Here is a 13,194-nt window from a genome sequence, read left to right as displayed (position 1 = left end):
TGATTCGTGGTTTTGATGTTGTTCTGTGTGATTTTAGGCCTCGAATAGGTCCGTATTATGTTTTGGGACTTATTTGTATGTTCAGACGGGATTCTGAGGGGCTCGGGTGAGTTTCGGGGTGGTTTCAGACCATATTTAGGCCATTTTCTACTACTTGTTTTTGGCTATAGTGGTCACGATCGCGAAGAGTAAAATGGAAAAATTGGACCAGTGAAACACGTTCACGGAGGAAGCTTTGCATTTGCGAAGAAGAAATTCTGTTGTCACTGAGCTGACTTTGCAAGCTTATATCTTGCAATCTATTAGGAATTTCGAGATGATCCGAAAATGAAAGTTGTAGTCCCTTTGTTTCAAGATTTCAGAATGTCAAATCGTTTGTCATTTGGAGTTTTGTACAAAATATTATGGCCGTTCTACTACAGGCTGTCTGGAAATAGTTGAGGAAGGTAATGGAATTTGTTCAGCGCGGTCACGGAGAAATGGTCGCGATCGCGAAAGGTAAAAACTGTGATGGAAAATTTTGGAATCGCTATCGCGTGGTTTGTGAGATCGTGAAGAAGGACCACTGGAAGTGCATTAAAATATCAAATTTCGGGATTTTGAGTTCATTTTATCATATTTTGAGCTACGGAGCTCGCATTTGGGCGATTTTTGAGGCAATTTTCACCACATGGATTGGAGTAAGTATTCTCTACTCGGTTTTGATTATATTTCATGAATCTCTCTTTGATTTAGTAATTGGATTATGAATTTTAAAGTGAAATTGGGGGGGTTTTGTCTAAACTTTCCTCAAGTGAAGTTTTGAGTTTTGAACATCGATTCAGAGTCAGATTTGAGTGAAATTAGTAAGGTTGGACTCGTAATTGAATGGATTGTCAGATTTAGTGAGTTTTGTAGGGTTCCTAGGTATGGGCCCAGGTTTGACTTTTTGGTTAACTTTGAGTAAATGTGTAACGACTCGAACTTTATCCTTTGGAATTGTTTCCTTAGGCATTATTAGATGTTTTTTACTGCACACCGCAGCAGGCCTTATTGGCTTTATTACTATTATTATTATTGTGGATCGGGATGCACGCTGCAACATGCCTTATTATCTTATTTATTATTATGGATCGGGTTGCATGCCGCAGCAGGCCTTATAGGCTTTTGATTAGCGCCTGGGCAGGATCCGCCCCTCCGGAGTCTGATATACCAGCAGTGAGCGTAGGCACAGTGATATATATATATATATATATATATATATATATATATACGTGCTTTTGTGAGGGACTTATGAGCCAGGCACCCGTACAGTGCTGAGTGATTGTGTGTGTGTGATGAAGTGGGCAATTGAGACAGACAACTTGAGTATGTAGAGGGTGAGAGTACCTGGATTTATCACCGTGAAATCATTCATTTGACATGCATACTTGGCATGTAGGCATAGGGATGCATTTTCCTCATGCTAGACAGTATTGTGGCATTCATGATTTGACATGAAGGCATTGAGATATATATTCCTCATGCTAGACGATATTGTGACATTCATGATTTGACATGTACATTTGACATGTAAGCATTGAGATGTATATTCCTCATGCTAGATGGTATATGATAATTGATGACTTGACATGCATATTGATATGCAGGCATAGAGATGTACTTTCCTCATGCTATCCGATAATGAAATGTCTCATCTGTTCTGATATACTCATATTTTGGTGACTCCGGTGAAAGATTTAGGCTTTGCCGTTATACTTGAAAAGCATGTCTATTTTATTTGTAATTGTAAACCAACTAAGCATAATATCTTTTGAGTTATTGCTTGTACTGCCTTCATTATATTATTACGAATTGTTATTTGGCTATTGGTGTTGGACTCTGACTGTTTTCTGAGCTCATTACTGATTTCAACCTAAGGTTAGGTTTGTTACTTATTGAGTACATGGGGTCGGTTGTACTTATACTGCACTTCTGCACATTGCACGCATATTTTGGAGTTGATGTTGATGTGTATGGCAGGAACTGGCTTTGAAGATGTACTTGGATTTCGGTTATTGCTGCCTCTTGTTCATGGTATCTTTAGATTTGTAAATCTATTTATGTATATTTCGAACAGAGGATGTATTTATTTCGTATCAGCTTTGTAAATTCTAAGTCTTAGAAGCTCATGACTTGTACTACCGGTCCTTGGAGAAAATTTATGAAATGCAGTTATTTCACTTTTTGACTCTTATCGTTATCTTTAGATTATGCTTACTGTTATTGGCTTAACTAGTAGGTAGGGTTAGGTGCCATCACGACTGGTTGGATTTTTGGGTCGTGAGATGACTCTTTAATAATAAATAAAATCAATCTCTTTTTAAATAATATCACTTAAATCTCTTTTAAAACAAAAGAAGGTGTGACAACTCTGGCGACTCTGCTGGGGAAATTGAACCTAAAATCTCTAGTTCTGGGTTTAAAATTCGAGCTTACAGTGCTTTTTATACTTGACTTTTTTCTATTGTCTGATATCATATGTTTGGCCTAATGTGCTAATTGCCGCTCATTTACCGCTTTGATAATTTTGTGAACTGTATATATAAACTGTTCGCCCACTCGTCTTCTCTCTGACTTCTACATCTACTGGGAGCGCACTTACGTGTAGATCTTTCCTGTTAGAAGTGTTGCACCCATAATTTTAGTATGAGGAAAGGACTAGTTGCAAAGCCGGTAAAGCTTCTGTATTCCCGGTACGCTGCCCCCCCTTAGCTCAAGTTGTCTGCTCGGGTAAGCCAGGTTTAGAACTTCACACCCTTTAGGATTTAAACCGAGAAGAACATAGACTCATTTCGGATCCCTAGAAGGAATGTTTGTTTTCATCATGTGCAATTGACACTGGGGACTCAGCATAGGGTCTGGGTCTGTCTAGGTCAGGTGTTCCAAAAATCAAAAGAAAATCTTGTTGTATCTTACGTGCTACTTGTCCATTTGTTTGATTCACTTTTTCATTTTGACTGGCTTCTACAATAGGGAAAGAAGTTGAGAAAACTAAAGGAGAGAAAGTAGGAGATTTGAATTCACCCGGTTCCTATGAAATCTCAGTATTTGAAAAGCCTCGAAACCCTGCCAAATTTTTCTAAAGGCTGTTAAAAATATAAGCTTGAATCTTTCAAAAAGTATCATGCATCCCCTCATTTGAAAATGCACCAAGCAATGCAGGTCTGATTCTCATTGGCCATGAGATAGGTAGGCAATCTTCATCGGGTTCCCACTATTGCAGAAATAACCCAAAAATGAAGTACAGCAAAAAATTTCAAATAGAGTCATGTCATACCTTTTTCATCACCCCGAGCCGTTCTTATTGATAAAGCCTCAATGTGTTCTCCCAGGATGACATAAGGCTGCCTTTGCAAGAATAGCCATAAGTCAACCTGAGTTAGTGTTTTCCCCCCAAAATTCATACCATTTGGAAGATACAACCCTAAAAACATTTCTCAAATGCTGAAGGGTCGTATTTGCAAAAACAGGCTTCTTTCGTCACCGTTTTCATTAAAATGAAGTTTTCATAATTAAGTCACCCTCTTTTGTTTTTGAAAATAGTGTCGAATTTTGGCCCCTTTGTCATATTTTTGTGTGCAGGATGAGCACCATTTAAAGTCTTCAATTTCGGGTCATAGATGAGGTTCCCTTGAGACTCCAAATATAGTGGGATGACTTGGGAAAAGAGGGGAAAAGTTCAGTGACCAAGGCTTTGGGGGGTCTCACTGGTTTGTTGAAGATTAATCCAGGGGCAATTTGATAGAGGTTGTGATACCTTTATGGGACCTAGCACACAGTGTTTTTCACTTCTCGGATTTTGAGTTGACCCCTACATAGGAGGATATAGTAGGACATTTCGGATCTGACGAAGATCTTAGGCATAAATATCAAGTAGCCCCCTGTGCTATTACCCCTCATAAGTTTTTGGATCTCCTGAGCATCAGCCGGTAGGCGAAAAGTGCGGATTTGGATGAAGGGTCGTGTTCCTTCAATTTTTTATACAGTCGGTATAGGGACCTTAAGGGATTTGAGGTTCAAGACATCGGTTTGTGCACAAAGGGAAGAAAGATAAATGGGAGTGATGCAGAGGCCTGACTTTCATAGTTGAATTTTTAGGAAATTTGTTGTTCCCATGGGAAGACAGAAATATAGACCTGTGCATAGTAGGAAACGCCAACCTTTTCACCAAGCATGCCAACAGTACTCTCGTGCCAATGGTTCTCACAGATATTTATCGAGCTTTGACAAACTGCAAAGCTAGTACTAGGTTTTTTGAGGGTTGCAACTTATTGTTGCAAATGTGGTTGGTAGAGCATCTTTGTCATCATCCTAGATACATGACCTATAGGTTAGGTGATGTCAGTTGCATCGAGGAATATGAAAGCATGATAAGTGGTTATGAATTGCTGGAAGGTATCGAGTCTTTTTTTACGCACCTTTGCTCATTAACCGCAAGTCAAAGCAAATGGTCTTTCAGTTGGCTTTCAGTCAAAGAGGTTATTTACATGTCTACCTGCGTTTGTTTTTTGCTATCGATGGATCTTTGGAGTGTTCGGCCTTACACCCCACATCAGGTTTTACGCCAGCTGGGTAGGTACCAAAAGATCCCTCATGATGATGATTTGAGTACATAGGTGGTCAAATTGCTCCTAGGAACTGCTTTTCCCAAGGATATGGTTCGCCAGGCATTGCACCCTATTTTGCACGAGTCAAAATAAGATTCAACTTCTGGTTTCTCTGTTATTGATGAAAAAGAGTTGCCACCTAATATTTAAAGGTATAATAGGGAACCTATTTAATTACTAAAGGTTATATTCTTTATTGGTTTGCTAACCGGTGAGATTATGAGTAAGGGTTCTTGTTCTTCTAAGGGGAAGGTGTTAGGCACCTCTTAAAATCTACCTGAGGTAGCTCCATAGGACTTAGACTAGATTTGGAATTAATTATTTGTACTATGCCTTAAACTAGTGTTCTAATGGTATAACTTACCTTATATTAGGACATAATATCTACAAAAGGAGAGTATGGTTTAAATAAGATGGATTTAAAGAAAAGCCTTTATGAAATTAGTGTTAGTATATATAATCTAGAAAAAAAGAACTTTGAAAGATGGAAACGTTTGTATAAAGGTGAAATGGAAGCCAAATTAAAGCACTTTGTTTCCTAAATCATGGAGGTTCATGTCATTTTAACGTGGTAAAAAAATGTTATGCAAATGATTCTAAGATATACCTTGGTTTTGAAGTAGAAAACTATTTGAAAGCCTTTGTTTTAGGGCAGCAACACCTTAATCTTTCGAAATTAGCTGATTTCTTTTTAGAAAGATCATACTCGCGACAATTTTGATTTTTTGAAAGAGGGACAACTGCCTTTGTTTAGACTTTGGGTTTAAAAAATCTTCAAGAAAAGAGTTAGTAAAGCATGACAAATTAATAACATCTTATGATTAGCGGATATGAAATTAATTTCTAACTAATGCCTCTTTAATCCTAAGTTATTTAGGCTTGCCTAAGTCATTATATGAATTAAAATATAAGGATAAACATTCAATTCAATATATACTTGTCATATATATAATGAGATATAACAACAGGAAAAACATCAACGATCAATGACGTAGTGCAACTGTAGAATGACGAAACAGTAAGTAAAGAGGTGAAAGGAAAGAAGTGACTCTGGGAGGTTTGGGCCTCAAAAGTCAAGCCCAGCAGTAACAAATGACGAGCGACGGCAGACCCTTGGACCATAGTAGAACTGGACTTGGGCCTAAGTTCTTAAAGAACTCAATAGGCCCAAATCATTTGTACATGCCCAAAAATAAAATAGAAGGTCATTAGAATAACAATGTTGTATACATATCCACATATAAAATTCTCAAACAAACTAAAGTAATCACTGACAGTATTTAAATCCTAAGGGAATCATACTAAACAAAGATTAAAAGAATATGTTACTAACACTACCTAAATGTTAAGGGAATCATGCTAATGTGGAGGTCATGTATGATGAATGACCCACATTGAATATCTTTCGTTGCCATTAAACACCAAACCCAAAGAGAGTAATAAGTGTCAATAAATTAAAGGCTAAGGAGAGATTTCTACTCAAGGCCGATGCCCTATTTGAATCCCCCGACACTTCAAAGTTCCCAACGGTCTCAAATGATAACGACATGGTCGGGAATCCAAACTAGAGTAAGAATTTAAAAAGTAAATGCGGAAGTAATAACAATAAGGAATTGAACAACTAGAACTAAAGGGCAGAAAATAAAGGATATGGAAAAATTCAAGGAAAGAATTCCAAGAACTTCCAAGAACGCAAATTCTATAGCCTTGACAAGATCAAAGCAACAGCGCCTTGATTTATTGAAGAAATCAAACGCCTTTACTTAAAAGCAAATAAAAATAATAAATTCGGATCTTGACCGCTTTACGAGTAACTTGAGACAACAATTAATAACTAGTATTAATCATCTTCTAATAATACCACAAAGGAGTCAAAGATATCACAATAGAGAAGTAATCTTACTACCTTGAACTATGAATTAGTAAAGGTTGAAAGATAATTATCAAAGTAAAAGTAACAAAGGTTCAAAAAAACTCTCAAAGTATGATATACTTAATCAATAATGAAGTTTTTCAATGAATGAGAAGAACTCCTTATTTATAGGAGTACTAAGGCACAAAAAATCCTTATAATTAGGTAGGGTGGTTGCTAAGGCATAAAAAGTCATTACAATTAGGTAGAGTGATTGCTAAGGAGTAAGAAAGCTCATTAAAAGTAGGTGTGGGGGGGGGGGGGGCGGCCAACTCCCTTTGGAGCATATTTGGACCTTAAAACTACTAGTTTGGGCCATTGATTTGGACTCCAATTGGGCTCCTTTTGAAACACCCCCTTTTGGACCTCTTTTAAGCTCATTTTGAGCCCCTTTGGTGGACTTTAAGGGCTGATTTGGTGGCCCAATCTTCCTCTTCATGGACTTCAATTTGGATCACCAAATAATTATAAAACTTGGATAATTCATCTACTTTGGGCTTGAGCTCTTCCTCTACAATTAAAAGCTTCTTTATTTGCCATTGAAGTCCAACAACCTTAGAGTGCAACTCTTTAGCTTGAGATCTTGTAAATAATCTATCCTTGTCCTTGATGCTATCATTCCCCTATTTTTGAAAAGAATTCGTCCCCGAATTCGATCCTATATCAAACAAAGACAAGTCAGCAACATTGAATGTAGCACTTACTTGGAACTCACCAGGTAGGTCCAACTTGTAAGCATTGTCTCCAATCCTTTCAACGACTTGAAATGGGCCATCTCCTCTAGGATGCAACTTTGACTTCCTTTTGGAGGGAAATCTCTCCTTTCTAATGTGGACCCAAACTAAATCTCCAGGTTTAAAAGTAACTTGTTTTCGACCCTTATTCTTTCTCAAGGCAGTTTGCTCATTTTTCTTCTCAATTGCAAACCTTGTTTGTTCATGAATTTTTTTTATCATCTCAACCTTTTTCCTACCATCAAGATTAACAATATCATTAGTAGGTAATGGTAATAAATCAGGGGGGTGTTGAAGGGATTAAAACTATAAACAACCTCAAAAGGAGACATACCTGTAGAAGAATGGATTGTTCTATTGTAAGCAAATTCAATCATAGGTAAGTGAGCTTCCCAAGAAGTTAATTTTCCTTTCAAAACAGCCCTCAACATGTTTCCTAAGGTTCTATTAACTACTTCAGTTTTTCCATCAGTTTGTGGGTGATAAGAAGTAGAAAACAACAATTTAGTGCCTAACTTCCCCCCAAAATACACGCCAAAAGTGGCTCAAAAACTTAGCATCCCTATCACTAACAATAGTTCTAGGTATACCATACAATTTGACAACTTCTTTTACAAAACGATCAGCAACATGTGAAGCATCATTAGTCTTTAACTAAGGAATAAAACGAGCCATTTTGGAGAACCTATCTACCACAACATATATACTATCCTTACCATACCTTGTTCTAGGTAAACCTAATACAAAATCCATAGAGATATCAATCCAAGGTTATGTAGGAACATGTAATGGCGTGTAAAGACCATGTGGGTTAACTTAAGATTTAGCTTGTTTACATTCCAAACACTATGCACACATTCTTTCAACATCTTTTCTCATTCCAGGCCAAAAGGAATTTTCAGCAAGTATGTCTAGTGTCGTTGGGACTCCAAAGTGACCCATAAGCCCTCCACAATGTGCTTCCCTTACAAATACTTCACGTAAAGAGCAATTAGGGATACACAACTTATTTTCCTTAAAGAGAAACCCATCTTGGAGGTTAAACCTCTCAAAAGGACCCAACTTACAATCTGCAAAAATCTTGCCAAAATCAACATCATTAGCATAAAGTCCCTTGATTTGATCGAAACCCATTAATTTAGAAGTCAGGGTGGAAACTAAGACATACCTTCTTGAAAGTGCATCCGTAACAACATTCTCTTTCCCTTGTTTGTAAGAAATTACATAAGGAAACATTTCAATGAATTCAACCCACTTAGCATGCCTTCTACTAAGCTTACCTTGACTCTTCAAGTATTTCAAGGATTTATGGTCAGTTTTAATGACAAACTCTCTTGGCCACAAGTTATGTTGCCATGTGGCTAAAGCCCTTACTAAAGCATATAGCTCTTTGTCATAAGTGGAACAGTTCAATGTGGCTCCACTCAACTTCTTACTAAAGTAGGCACTAGGTTTAGAATCTTGCATCAAAACAACACCTATTCCTTTGCCAGAAGCATCACATTCAATTTGAAGAGATTTAGAAAAATCAGGCAATTGTAACAATGGAGCAGAACATAACTTTTCTTTCAACAAGTTAAAAGTATCATCTTGTTCTTTTCCCCATTTAAAAATCTTATCCTTTTTAATAACTTCAGTTAAAGGAGAAGCAATGGTGCTAAAGTCTCTCACAAACCTCCTATAACACCTATACAAAGCCACGTACGGAGCCATCTGGATGCTGGAGTGGTAACTGTTATTATATGCAAACTCGATAAGAGGTAGATGTTCATCCCAATGTCTTTTAAAATCCAATACACATGCTCGTAACATATCCTCGAGCATCTGAATTGTGCACTCGGCTTGTCCATCAGTCTGTGGATGAAAAGCTGTGCTGAGATTCACTGAGTCCCTAGACCTTTCTTGAATGACCTCAAAAAAGGGTTGTAAACTGGGCCCCATGGTAAGATATAATAGATATTGGTACTCCGTGTAGTCACACTATCTCTTTAATATATAACTTTGCTTAATCTTTGGCTGTATATGTAGATCTGACCAGTAGGAAATGAGCTGATTTTGTGAGCCTATCGACTATCACCCACATGGAATCGAACTTACAATAAGAACGAGGTAAACCCGTGATAAAGTCTATGTTTATCGCCTCCCATTTCCATGTCAGGATCTCTATTGTCTGCACTAGCCCTCCGGGTTTCTGGTGCTCTATCTTCACCTGCTGGCAACTAGGACACTGAGTGACATACTCAGCAATGTTCTTCATTATATCGTTCCACCAATACACATCCTTGATGTCATGATACATCTTCATCGACCCAGGATGAATGGAGTACCACGAATAATGTGCCTCTGACATATTCCTGTCTCGTAGCCTTGCTACATCTCGAACACACAAATGACCCCTGTATCTGAGAGCCCCATCTCCCTTGAGCTCTAACAATGGCTTCTTCTACTGCGGAACTTGCTCTCTCAACTCGACCAACCCTGGGTCCTCGTACTGCCTCTCCTTTTCTTCAGCTGTGAGAGATGATTTTGTAGTATTTTGGAGTACAACTCCACCATTGCCAGAGTTTACTAACCGAACCCCCAAACAAGCCAATTGATGAATCTCTCTAGTTAATTTTCTTTTCTCGTCCTCTACATGTGCTAAGCTACCCATAGATTGGCGACTCAAGGCATCTGCTACAACATTAGCTTTCCCTGGATGGTAGAGAATGTTAACGTCGTAATCTTTCAATAACTCAAGCCATCTCCTCTGTCGCAAATTCAACCCTTTTTGCTTGAAGATATATTGCAGGCTTTTATGATCTGTGAATACATCGACATGAACACTATACAAATAATGCCGCCATATCTTAAGTGCATGGACAACCGCAGCTAACTCGAGGTCGTGGGTCGGATAATTCCACTCATGCTTCCTTAACTGCCTTGAAGCATACTCAATTACTTTCCCACGTTAAATCAAGACACATCCTAACCCGACACCCGAGGCATCGCAATACATAGCATAACCATTTGGGCCCTCTTGAAGTGCTAGAACTGGCACTAAGGTCAACCTGTTCTTAAACTCCTGGAAACTCTGCTCACAGCCCTCTGTCCACTGAAACTTAGTTTCTATATGTGTTAACTTCGTTAATGGTGCTGAAAGAGAAGAAAAACCCTCTACGAACCTCTGGTAGTATCCTGCTAAGCCTAGAAAGCTACGAATCTCTGTCGGAGTGGTAGGTCTTGGCCAGGATTTCACAGCCTCAATCTTCGGATTGTCTACCTTTATACCTCCATCGGATACAATGTGCCCCAAGAATGCTACAGACTTCAACCAGAACTTACATTTAGAAAACATAGCATATAAGTTACTATCACTGAGGGTTTAGAGCACCGTTCGCAGGTGGTCCGCATGCTCATCCTCTGAACGTGAATAAACTAGAATATCATCAATAAATACTATCACGAACAGATCTAAAAATAGCCAGAATAGGCTATTCATCAAGTCCATGAACACGGCAGATACATTCGTCAATCCGAAGGACGTGACAAGGAACTCGAAGTGGCCATATCGGGTCCTGAAAGCTGTCTTGGGAATATCTATCTCCCGAACTCTGACCTGGTGGTACCCTGACCTCAATTCTATCTTTGAAAAGCATCTAGCCCCCACAACTGATCAAACAGGTCATCTATCCTTCGAAGTGGATACTTATTCTTAATAGTTACCTTGTTTAGCTACCTATAATCGATACACATCCTTAACGAGCCGCCTTTCTTCCGTACAAACAGTACAGGTGCACCCCAAGGTAAGGTAGTGGGCCTGATAAAACCTTTCTCCAGCAAATCTTTTAACTGCTCCTTCAATTCCTTCAATTCGGCAGGTGCCATTCTATACAGAGGGATGGATATCAGTTGTGTTCCCAGAAGCAAATCGAGGCCAAAATCAATCTCTCGCTCTAGAGGAATACCTGGAAGTACATCTGGAAATACATCCGTGTACTCCTTTACTACTGGAATAGACTGAAGTGTAGGTATCTCGGCATCTACATCTCTAACTCGCACAATATGATAAATGCACCCCTTTGCGATCATTTTCCTTGCCTTTAGATAGGAAATAAACCTACCTCTAGGTGTCGCTATATTACCTACCCATTCAATGACTGGTTCACCCAAAAAATGAAATCTAGCTATATTTGCTCAACAATCAATAGTGGCATAGCAAGCTGCCAACCAGTCCATGCCTATGATAATATCAAAGTCCAACATCTCTAGTCGGCTGAGGTCTGATGACCACAAACTGACACCGTACAACCTCGGTATACCTATCTAGCAATAATCACTTAGTATTTCAGGTACTATACCAAACTTCCCCCGCGACAAAATGGGGTAATACACGATAAAGTAGATCCTGGGTCTATCAAGGCATACACATCATGAGAATAAATGGTCAACATATCGGTCACAACGTCTGGTGAGGATTCCTGGTCCTGTCGACCCGTTAACGCATAGCTACGATTCTGGTTACCACCTGAACTGGAACCTCTACCTCTACCTCGACCTCTACCAGCCAAAGACTAACACTCGCGCCCCGAAGAATACACGGACATAGATGATCCTATTGCTAAATTCACTGGTTATGCCATACCCCCGGAATATCTATTTGGGCAATCTCACATCATATACCCCGGACGTCCATACCTATAACAAGCATCGGAACCGGCTCGGCATTGGCCCAAGTGTTCTCTACCGCAGATGGCACACCGTGGCGGAAATGGCCATGTCTACCCCGACCGTCACTATCACTGCAAACTTGATGCCTGGAAGCTTTCACCTTGTCCTGACTAAGTATAACGATCATACCTGTAACCCTGTAACTGAGGTGGCGGAGGCCTAGGTGGCCGTTCGAAGTACTAGGGCCTATAACTACCCTGAGACTGCTCCTGAGACCTGGAAAATCTCATCCTCTTACGCTGCCCTAACTCGGTCCTCTCCGTACCTAGCTGCTGACGCCTACCCCTTTCTATATTCTGGAAAAATGCCTGAATCCGGGAGATATCCATACTATCCTGCAATGCAGCGGTGGCACATGCCTCGGTCAACTCTGGGGCCAACCCTGCTATAAACCTATGGATCATGTCCCACATAGTAGCAACTATGGATGGTGCATATCTGGCCAATGAGTCAAAACAAAGACTATACTCTCGAACATTCATATTGACCTGCTTGAGGGCTAGAAATTGATCTACTCGGGCCTGTCGGATCTCTCACAGTAAGTACTGGTCAAGAGAGGCATTTGAAAAATTCTCCCAATTAGTTGGAAGTGCATCACGTCCCCTAGACCTTTCCCATCCGTTGTACCAAAGGATGGCTATATCTCGGAGTCGAAAAGCTGCTAGCTCAATTGCCTCTTTCTCCATGGCATGCATAACCCGAAAGATCCTGTGAAGCTGATCTATGAAATCCTACGTGTCCTCCCTCTGATCTGTCCCCGTGAACTCTGGGGGACTCAAAGCAATAAACTCTCGGACCCTTGAACTCTTAGAACCCTCAGAAGGTCCTGCACTAGCAAATGCCATAGCCTGTTGCTGGGTAGCTACCAACTATGTTAACAAATGCACTGTAGTCCTCAAGTCCTGATCTGATTGAAGCGGAGGGGGAACTGGATGTGTGGTCTCCATAGGAATCTCCTCAGGTGGCGGAGGAGCCGGTAATGGCTGGGTAGGGGTCTCTCCCTGAGCCTCAGATTGGGCATCATCTACTAGGGTTACCATGCTAGTCCCCTCACCTGCTGTTGTTTCTCTCCTCTGGCTAGCCGTAGTCTTCCTAGTTACCATCATATGTGCATGCAAATGCCAACACGTTAGTTTAACCAAAATTTCCTATAACTCAGTGCTACAACATGATTTAGATTTGAAAGAAGGGTAACCAACTCCTAAATGCC

The 13,194-nt window shown here is 39.8% G+C and overlaps 1 protein-coding gene across 1 annotated transcript; it reads right to left on the bottom strand.

Moving 5' to 3' along the window:
• Positions 1-9,717: 9,717 nt before the first annotated feature.
• Positions 9,718-12,670, bottom strand: LOC138899851 (uncharacterized). Its single transcript, XM_070186548.1, has 4 exons — positions 12,531-12,670; positions 12,181-12,422; positions 11,084-11,413; positions 9,718-9,968 (listed from the first exon to the last, which is right to left on the bottom strand). The coding sequence occupies exons 1-4, from the start codon at positions 12,668-12,670 to the stop codon at positions 9,718-9,720; spliced, it is 963 nt and encodes a 320-aa protein (XP_070042649.1).
• Between the last annotated feature and the right edge of the window lie 524 nt (positions 12,671-13,194).

Source organism: Nicotiana tomentosiformis, chromosome 10 (assembly GCF_000390325.3).
Source record: "Nicotiana tomentosiformis chromosome 10, ASM39032v3, whole genome shotgun sequence".
Lineage (NCBI taxonomy): Eukaryota > Viridiplantae > Streptophyta > Magnoliopsida > Solanales > Solanaceae > Nicotiana > Nicotiana tomentosiformis.
This window is presented reverse-complemented; position numbering and strand designations above follow the sequence as displayed.